This window comes from Centroberyx gerrardi, chromosome 3 (assembly GCF_048128805.1).
Source record: "Centroberyx gerrardi isolate f3 chromosome 3, fCenGer3.hap1.cur.20231027, whole genome shotgun sequence".
Taxonomy (NCBI): Eukaryota; Metazoa; Chordata; class Actinopteri; order Beryciformes; family Berycidae; genus Centroberyx; species Centroberyx gerrardi.
The window spans coordinates 25,833,507-25,844,158 of NC_135999.1; the positions used below are offsets into that span (position 1 = coordinate 25,833,507).

Sequence of the window (10,652 nt, forward strand, 5' to 3'; positions counted from 1 at the left end):
ACCCAGGTCTGCTTGGTACATCTTTGCCCTTTTTCTATTCTCTCTCTCTCTCTCTCTCTCTCTCTCTCTCTTCTCCCTCTCTCTCTGCTCAGTCCACCACATCCAGTCCAGACAAATACAGCAGTGGGGGAATCACTTCAGGAAAGCTTTGGGCCACTGCCGTCCGCCTCCTTCTTTCCTCCTCCTCCTCCTCCTCCTCCTCCTCTCCTCTCCGCCGCCTCACTGCCTCCGCCAGCGGTTCTTGGGCTTCTCCTCGCAGCCGGGGCCCTCGCAGGTGCCGGGCAGCGGGGGCGGAGGCGCCGGGGCGGCCTGGGCGGGGGCCGGCGTGTCCGAGGCCTTGCTGACGCTGCTGAGCAGAGCCGGCAGCTCCACCGTGATGGCCTTCTCGATCTTGTCCAGCAGGCAGCCGCCGGACCAGCTGCAGTGGTAGGAGAGCTGCTTGAAGCCGGCGACCGGGTTCACGCCGAAGAAGTCCTGGTAGGCCTCCTTGTCGGGCAGGTCGAACTTGCTGACGTTGGTTTTGGCCAGGATGGACTTGAAGATGTAGTACTTGTCCGGGTCGGAGACGATGTCGCGGAGAACCTCGTAGGGGTCGCTGAACCAGCCCAGCTTGTCGTAGTAGGTCTGCAGGTAGCGGTCCACCAGCAGGGCGTGGATGCGCACGCGGATGCCGTGCTGACGGATGAAGGCGATCTTGTTCTCCAGCTGGTTCTCAATCACCTGCAGGGGGGAGGAGAGAGAGAGAGAGAGACAGAGAGACAGAGAGAGAGAGAGAGAGAAGAAAGAAATTCAGAGAGAGAGGATTAGTGAAGCATTAAATTCCTTTGCACTGACAGTGGCTCAAATATGACTGACTTGAGTACAATCTTCACATCAAGTACTGCACACACAAAGAGAAATCACACTATTCAGAGTAGATGTATGCTGAAGGATTTTGAGATTTAGCCACAATTATCTCCTCTTCCTCTCATGTACTTCTCCTAGATGAGTTTTATTTAAAATCATTTTGAGATTTTCTCATACTGCTAAAATTCTGCTCCTGAGAAACAAGCCTTGGATTATCTCACTCATGCTTCTCACTTAGCTTTTTCTTTTTTTTTCTCATGTCTTAATATACACTCACTCTCTGCTAAGTCTCTAATGTGTCATTAAGGAGAAACATCTCAGACATCGATCAGCAGTCTGTGAGTGAAGCCATCTACAAATGAGATATCATGCTTTTCTTATCTGTCTCAAGCTCTTCTTACAGTGAATGCAGATGTATATTTTCATCTCTTTACTGCTCCTAAGGTGGAGTTTAGGAGAAAGAATTCAAATATCAGTGACTAAATTAGGTGATGTTAAGCAACAGATCTTTCCTATTGGATCAGGCTTTTCTCATCACTTTTTGAAGGTCAGATTGAAAACCTCTAGTTGCAATCTTTCTCAGAGACTGTGTGAGATCACCCCAATCTTGAAACCTTGGTTGGGATGAACACATTGGCCTCATTAAGCAATTAAGAAGTTGAGTGTACCCAAACCCAGGGAATGACGATTTCAAAACTGTTAAACATTTCAAACCAAGGCAAGAAGTCTCACCTGGTTGAGGTCCTCCAGCAGAGAGATCTCCTCCTTCATGAAGAGCTCACGGCTGGTGTCCGCGGCGTAGTCCTGAGGCCAGAAGGAGCTGACGTAGACTCTAGGAGGCTCTGTGACGTTGATGAGGGGCGCCATGCTCCAGAACAACGCTCCGTAGACCCTCATCAGGTCCTGGGTGGCCAGGTTGTCGGCCTTGTTGAGGATGATGCGGATCTGGGACTCGCGGCCCTTCATCTGCCTGAAGAGCATCTCCAGCTCCCCGCCCACGTCCAGCTTGGTGGGGTCGAACACCAGGAAGATCAGATCGGCCCGGTCGATGAACCACTGGCACACTTCATTGTAGGGGTAACCTGGGGGGGGGGGTTACAGTACATGAAATGGTCAATGTACTTGCTCTATTGCTTGGAGGTTTTCACATGTGAAATGTCCAAAAAAACACATGATGGGCACATTTTCTTTAACCTTAAAGCTAACCCTTAAAGAATTTCATTAATATGTGTTTCAATGGAGAGTTTTACTGTCCCATGATGTAAATGCTGTCCACCCTGACACGAATATAGTTTTTGGCATGAAAGTGGCAGGATAATGGAAAAATGTAAAGATGTTGAATACTGGCACAAAATATCTGCTATGGGCAGTTCGATACAAACATATCGGCATCGTTATCGGCCTTCAAAAACCCATATCGGTCGAACACTGTCCAGTTTCCTCCTCCGGTCTCCCACCTCTCTCCTGCTGCTTGCGGTTCTCGATGATGCCGGGCGTGTCGACGAAGGTGACCCTCTCCAGCAGCTGGTGGGGCATCTCGATGCCCACCAGCCTCTCCAGGAAGCCCTGGCCGAACTTCTCCAGGGGCGAGAAGGAGCGCGAGCTGTCCGCCGCCATGACGATGCCCTCCACGGTGCGGAACTTCTCCCCGTGCATCACCACCGTGTATTCTGAGGTGGTGGGCTCAGCGCCTGGCGGAGGGACGACAGGGTGGTTTGGTTGTATTATAAAATAGATTCAATTATTAAATTGAGATGTATTGGTAATCTCCTATACATTTATCATTGTACAGTATGGAAGGTAACAGTTTTTGTCAGTCTGAACCTGTGTAGAGCTCCTGGGAGGTGCTGTGGAGACCCAGCAGGTAGTTGATCATGGAGGACTTGCCCACACTCCAGGGTCCCAGGAACAACACCATGGGCTTGGAGGTGATCTCACCGTCTGCAGCGTGTGTGTGCGTGTGTGTGCGTGTGTGTGTGTGTGTGTGTGAGAGAGAGAGAGAGAGAGAGACAGAGATGGCGGGGGGGCAGACATACAAAGACAGACAAAACAGAAATTATGGTTGAGAAACTGTGCAAAATCAGCTTTTTTAAAGGTGCTATGTGTAGCATACTACTAATATCAATACATGATTACCACATACATTAATATAATCGCCGTCAACAAGCAAGACCAACAACACGAAGACTGGAAACCTCTACCAGCCTCTACACTGCATTTTACATATTTTGCAGGAAATCGACTGGATTCCTTTGCAACACAAAACACACAACACAAAAAAGAAGACCACACTTCTTCCAGAGCAAACACAGATAAAGCTTTCAGAGTTTCTCGTAACGGCAGATGGTAGAACAAATGGAAAAGGAAAAGGAAAAATAACCTCCAACATGTTTATCCTCTTCAGTAGGGGGAACGAGAAAACAAACAAAACGTACAGGACAGGGGAGGGGGGGGACAAGAAGCAGCATTCTCTTTGCTACAGGAAGCAACAAGGATTCTGGGAAATGTGATCTTAAGTTTGAGAAATACTAGCACTAACAATACCACTGGCATGAGATAGAAGCATCAATCATCTCAACCATGGTCTCTTTTGGCAGTTGACAATGATATATTGATGTTTAAAAATGCTACACATAGCACCTTTAATAGAGAAACTTTTCTGTCTGTGTATCATATATACTCAGTGTATGTAGATAGATAAATACCAGGCTCTGAACTTCCCTTCCATCCTGCACCACAAGGGGTCGCAGGTTCACATAGCACAGAATAAGGTTTTCATCCTTCTCCTTTGAATAAATAATACTTCCTGCCCTCCAGTGCAATGGAACAAAGTTGTAGGGATCCTGGCCCGCACAGCGCTCCCTTTAAACTGCAAACAGAGTCCTTATTGTCTCCGTGTGCCTGGTCTGATTAATGTCAGGTGTCCCGGCTCAGTTTCCTCTTAATAACGACTTCATTTGTATTTCACTGTCTCTGCGCAACCCCACTTATTTAAACAATTTATTTATTGAACATTTGGCTGTTCTTTCAAGCAAGTGTGGCGAATTGATAAAGGTGGTTAGCAGCTGTGGGTCTGGTGGGTTTCCACTGGGAATGCTGTATCCGAGTCATGTGGGCTACAGTTCCACTTATGGTTTTGTTTTATGTGTAATTATATTGCTAAAATAACAATGTAGCATTATTAAATAAGAGAACTGTCACGTATTGAAAAAATAAATTGTAGTAGTAAGCGTAACAGCAGATAATAGCAGGGCAATAGTATTTGGAAATACTTTTTATGGTTTGTTTTATCCTACTTGGGTGCCAGAGGGGTGGTGTCTGCCACATGGAACAGAACAATGAGTGCCAGAAACTTAGGCAATCACAGGCAAGTATTTGAAACTCGATTAATTACACTCTACTGTGATTAACAACTTGCCTCACACTATCTGAATCGTCCTGATATAGTGAAAGCCAACCCATCTGCTATCCCAAGCAGTTTAAAACAAATGCTAATAAGTACATGCTATTTGACCCTGGTCTCCAATGGGAAATGTAGTTGAGTTACCTGTGACTTCATGCTGCCTGAGCTCGTTGTACTTGTAGGCGTCTTCCAGTGGCTTGATGGCCGTGTGGTAGATGTTCAACAGCTTCTTCATAGCAGCTAGAGAGAGAGAGAGAGAGAGAGAGAGAGAGAGAGAGTGAGAGGGAGAGAGAGGTTGGTGGTGGCAAAAAGACATGTTGGATGAAATAGTGAGTATATTTATTTATCATTTATTACTATTTCTATTATTATTCATGCAGTTGCTGCCATTACTAATTACAACCAATGCCAGTATGTAATGAACTGCACTTCATGTCCAAAAGCTAATTAAAGCTTAAAGCTTATTGAATTGAGTTGAGTTTGAATTGAACTGCATTAAGAAACTGGCTTTGCTACAGCACTTTGGGCTCTATGACATTAACCAATCTGGCTTTAGAGAACAGAGAGGCTTTCATGCAAAGGACAGAGTTGTGTATTTGCACTGATTAATCACCTGCCTCAAGACATGTGCATGGGCTCGCACGCACGCACACACACACACACACACACACACACACACACACACACACACACACACACACACACACACACACACACACACAACCTGAACCTGGTTGACATCATGAAATGATTTTCAGAGTAGTTTCTGCAGAAAAGCCCTGAAAACTTTCTCAGACCTCCTTTCATTCACATGCAAACACATCTGGTTTTCTTTTTCATTGAAAAGGTAGTTGTAAACTCTCTCCAGCACTTTCATTCAGAACACTCATTCCTACAGAATGCAAAATATTAAACATCCCTGCAACAATAATCTAGAAGGAATTTGAGATTCTGAGCAGTACAGCAATGTTATCATTTGAAAATCAAAATTTTGACTGTGTGATTGTGTGTTCCATTGTGTTGGATGAGTAAGTGTGTGTGTTATGTTTTGTCATTGTGTGTGAGAGGACACCCGGTAAAATACATAACCACATATTGACTTATGTGACAATATCTTTGGTCTCAGCTTGAGATGAAACCCGTCTTTATTTGCTCCTCACCTGAGAACTCTGCTGAGGGTTCAGTGGTAGCCAATCGCAGCGTGTCCTCAATGTGGGAGCGGTCCCTCGCTGCCGGGCCTGACGCCTCATCCCTGGGTGCTGATTGGAGGAGCAGACTGTCAGTCAACTGCTGAGGTCATCAGCCCTGACATGTGTTTACATGTGACTGTTCGATCCAGGAGATTGCCCTGACTGCATATTCTGACACAGGAAGACTAAATCGGCTTCTGCAGCTGTCAATGACACACGCTGACAGTGAATAACCATGTTGTATTTGTGAAATGAAACACATTCTCTTGTCCACTAAAGCTGTCAAAGGTAGTGAAAACACAGCTGACATGGTTACAAAATAAATGTGATCCCCCAGGTAATTGATTTCCTGAGCTGTGAGTGACCAGGCCATCTGGACTGAGCGGGGCCCACACTGTTATATCAGGCTGTTGTCCCTCTATCCGTCTATTCCTTTCCTCCGCTATTTTGGTCCGTTTATTTCTGTACCAGAGGTTATTCCTAATGCCCCTTTGGCTTCACAGTGTCATGTTCTGGGGGTATAGCACATGCAAGAGAGGGAGAGAGAGAGAGAGAGGAAGAGAGAGAGAAAGATAGAGAGACATTTGATGACACATCTCACTTGGTTCACAAGGTTCATTGCATTGAGAATTGCATTTCACAATCTCATGGTATTGTTTAACAAGTTCATGTAAAGTTCCCTAAAATATGATATAACTGTCAGTGTTGCGGAAATTTGACTAGCTTCCTTTGGGGAACTCTCCCTCTGGTTGTCAGCAGAATTAAACTGAGACATCCAATCTACTTGCTATGCACTTTATGTTAATAAATGCTCAGATTGGTTGACAGTATGCCTGATAATAAGGTGTCCCGTAGTCTGTCAGCCTGTTAGCTGCTTGCCGAACTAGCCACTAGATTCCGTTATAGATTATTAATGGGTGCTGCAGTTCCAACACTGGATATTTGTTCCTCAAAGACAAAAATATTGAAAGGTCTTTAATTAAAAAATCCAATTAAAATGCCTAGGCTCACTCTATGCTGGATGCTTTGTCTGCAAAAAATGCTTGGATTTACTAGTAATTTGATGTTGAAGAAAGGAGCAGTACCAGTACTTGTTATAGACCAGGAAGTCACAAACTCAGAGGGAAGTGAAACTCTAGCTACCTTGGTTAGCTAACGTGTCTGACAAGGTCAAACCCCCTCAACCTACTGAGAATTAGCTGAGCACAGAGAAAGGGGCCCTAACACAGTTCTAACAGACTAGATTAACCATCAAAAATGGAAAAAAGGACATTCCTCGTGTTAAAAACCCAGAGCAAACTTTTCCTGACTCAGTTAAAATCATTGCACTGGATCTTTAAAAACCACCAGGTGAAAAAAACTCAAAACTCATTAAATAAAACAACCTCCACTGACACTCACACAAGAGTAATGAATGTAAGTAACGAAGGGTCAGAAGTGGGATCAGAATAAGAGATAGCAGACTCTTTAAAACTCGTCCATTATCATTTATAGCAGGTGTCAACACCCAGGCACCAGAATGTCTTAGAGCCTCCCTAATCTCAGAAGCACAGACTGCTTTTAGCTTTTCAGGGTCAACTGGAATTTATTTGAGGAGCAGAGCTCAGGATGGGGACAGACGTCCCGCAACAGGACCCCACCTAGTTCTAGCAACTTGGGCTGTCTGAGAGAATGAGGGCAAGATATTGGACTCCAGTGTTGAAATGATCTCTCCATGAAGAGAAAGAAGCTATATATCTGCTACAGCTTTACTTTTAAGGGACTGTAATCTGAGCTGACAATAGGAGATGAACATGAGTGCTTGCCACAAAAAAATTAGACATAATATAATCTGACATAACCCAGCTGATGTTTTTCTTTCTGTACCTTTGGCTGGAGTCTGCACGGGCTCCTCTGCAGCCACATCCTCGACTGTCACCTCCTCGACTGTCACCTCCTCTATGACAACAGCCTCCTCAGCCACAGCAGCCTCCTCCTCAATGGCTTCCACTGGGACAACTTCTTCCGCAGCCACTTCCTCCACAGGTTCCTCTGGCTCGGCTTCTGGAATCACCTCAGGCTCCTCCTCCGGCTCTGAAATGACTTCAGCTTCTGTTTCGGGTTCTGCAACCACTTCTGGTTCAGGCTCTGCGATCACTTCTGGTTCTGGTTCAGGTTCAGCGATCACTTCTTGCTCTGGTTCTGGTTCTGCGATCACCTCTGGTTCTGATTCAGGTTCTGCGATCACTTCCGGCTCTGGTTCAACAGATTCAGGAACCTCCAATGGTTCAGCTTCTGGTTCTGGTTCAGGAGACACCTCTGGTTCAGCTGCTGCAACCTCCTCCTCAGCTGCTTCCTCCTCGATAACCTCCTCCTCAGCTGCCTCCTCCTCAGCTGCCTCCTCCTCAGCTGCCTCCTCCTCCGCTGCCTCCTCCTCAGCTGCCTCCTCCTCAGCTGCCTCCTCCTCAGCTGCCTCCTCCTCAGCTGCCTCCTCTTCAGCTCCTTCCTCCTCCTCAGCTGCCTCCTCCTCAGCTCCTTCCTCCTCCTCAGCTGCCTCCTCCTCAGCTGCCTCTTCCTCAGCTGCTTCCTCCTCAGCTGCCTCCTCCTCAGCTCCTTCCTCCTCCTCAGCTGCCTCCTCCTCAGCTGCATCTTCCTCAGCTGCTTCCTCCTCAGCTGCCTCCTCCTCAGCTGCTTCCTCCTCAACTGCTTCTGTGTCTGGTTCCTCAACGGTTTCCTCAACTTCAGCAGCAGGTTCTTCCTCTGCTTCTTCCTCTACTGCATCATCTTCCTGAGGTTCACCCACTTCATCTTCCTCATGGGATAGTTCCTCCTCTGCTTCTTCTTCTTCCTCCTCAGTGCTAGCACTCTCTACCTCAGCGACCTCATCCACTTCCACTTCCTCTTCAGATGATGCAACCTCCTCTGCTGTTTCCTCCTCCTCAACACTTTGCTCCTCCAAAGATTCAGCCTCCTCCACAGTTTCCGCCTCCTCCTCAGACGTCGCCTCCTCCTCCTCTACTACCTCCTCCTGTGAAGCTACCTCCTCCTGTTCTTCTTCCCCATCGCTAGCTACCTCCTCAGCGGAAACTTCCTCTTCAGCAGGAGCTGCTCCCTCCTCCTCTTCCTCCTCTGCGGGTGGGGATGGGGGGTTGCAGGGCGGACACATGGCCCTCTCCGGGGCCGGGGTGTCGTTGGAGGAGCTCTGGCTGGCATGCTCCTCTGTCGGGTCGCATCCACAAGAGAACAGGTCTCCCTCGGGCTGCTGCACCTGCAAACGCATCAGAGGCTCCTCATCATGGATGGAGGCTTCTGCCAGCAGATCTGTGAGGAGGGAAGAGAAGAGAAGAGAAGAGAAGAGAAGAGAAGAGAAGAGAAGAGAAGAGAGGAGATGAGAAGAGAAGAGAAGAGAAGAGAATTTGCCAATTTACTGTCTGTTCTGGTCTCTGTTTTCCAAAAAACATCTCAACTCTAAGATCGATCAGCACTGTCTTACAATAGGACAACCATGATCTTAGCATAAAGATGTAAGACTCAGAAAAGTTTTTCATGAAACCATGGAGGCCTTTTACAGTCCACATATTACCTGATGAAGACATTGTTTAACATGAAGGAAACACTATAATGTAAGTTATAATGTGTAATAAAGCACTGAAGTGATCATGCACTGTCATGGCAAACATCCATCACTTCTAAGGTCATACATTCATCTCACTCTCTGCATGCTAATATAGCCGTCATACTCAAGGGGGCATTCTTTACTCTGTTTATGAGTACAGCAGTGATTTGACTGCGTATGGGGCCTTTTCATGCATGTATACTGGCTGAAAAGTTCTCTTTAAAGCAATATGCCTCTATAAGAGTAAAAAACAAGAAAGATCGCTAAAGCCCCTGAAGCCGTGCTTTATGGGAATCATCAGCACGATTGGAATGCACATTTGTCCAATCAGATTGCTTGGGTTAAACTTCCTGTTGTGTAATATTCATTAAACTACACATCTGCAGACCAGCCACCTTTGTTCGTTATGTCAACACTAGACCACTTGCAAGAACAGAGCAGATCAAATGTCTGACGCCCTCTCAGATTCAAGACTCAGTTTTCAGCTCCTTGAATGGTGATGCTTAGCTAAAGACTATTTGAGGCAGACATACAGACATACAGTACAGTGTACAGTCATGTAGACTCCACCAAACCTAAAAGAGGACAGCTGAGTGAATAGCATGGCTTGAAGTGACATAGTGTTGCATCTTATACCGGTTAAAAATAAATGTCCTGAAACTCAAAAAGTAGCGACTACTAAGCTGTCATTGTGTAAATGGAGTTGTTTTTACAGACCACAAAGAAGGGTCGAAAAACACTTTTTTGGTGAGTGAGTGTATTAACACACCTGAATTTGGGTTTACTCCCCTTGCAAACACTGTAAGCTTGGTTTCCCCCCTTTCCTCCCCCCCTTGATTTGAAAGCAACTATGTTGCAAGACACTCTCTTGTCACTTGTCACAAGTTGGCAAACAAATAGGAAGGAACCCGTATTGAATGTAAGGTGATTAGGGTTTGACCGATGAGTTTTTGAAGGCCAATACCGATACTCATATTTTTGGATTGAAGCTGCCAATAGACGATACTTTACCAATATTTTGTGCAGAAATTCAGTATCTTTAAATCTGACCATTTCTTCAGAATTCCAAAAACAGTTCAGTGTTTCCCCCAGAATTTAACAAAAGTCTCTGAAACAGCAATTAAACCATGAGACACTAAAACACTAAAACCCAAAATACTACTATAGTACTACTTACTACATCATGTAGACAACTAGCATTATTGATTGATACAATAAATATGTAATCAAACAAACTGCATCTTATCCAAATGGACGCCACTGATTGACCAATATCTGATTATTCATTAGAGGCCAATATCAGCCTGATATATTGGCAAACCAATATATCGGTCAAACCAATCGGTGATGTGTATACTGTACTCTCAGATGCAAGTGTTGCATGCACAGTCTATGTGAGGTCTCTATGTGAGGTCCTGGTCTGCCATGCATCATTTGTATTAGCATGTGCTGTGATACTCCTCAAGCCTTTGAAATACCTTTGTATTGTGTCTCCAAGTAGATTTAGGCACATTTATTGTAGTTAGTGAGTAAGGTGAGTCTGATTTTGATTCATCGTCTGCCTCTTCCAAAGAGAAAATGCACTTTGATCATCTTCAAAGCCATAAACGTTTCTCAG

At 45.6% G+C, this 10,652-nt stretch overlaps 1 protein-coding gene across 1 annotated transcript in view; it reads right to left on the reverse strand.

Moving 5' to 3' along the window:
• Nucleotides 1-219: 219 nt before the first annotated feature.
• Nucleotides 220-10,652, reverse strand: part of LOC139909264 (sarcalumenin) — a 17,562-nt gene continuing 7,129 nt past the window's right edge. Inside the window, 8 exon segments of the mRNA XM_078290027.1 lie at nt 220-720; nt 1,579-1,928; nt 2,304-2,537; nt 2,671-2,787; nt 4,394-4,489; nt 5,410-5,508; nt 7,306-7,672; nt 8,051-8,739. Of these exon segments, the coding sequence (XP_078146153.1) occupies nt 220-720; nt 1,579-1,928; nt 2,304-2,537; nt 2,671-2,787; nt 4,394-4,489; nt 5,410-5,508; nt 7,306-7,672; nt 8,051-8,739 (2,453 nt within the window).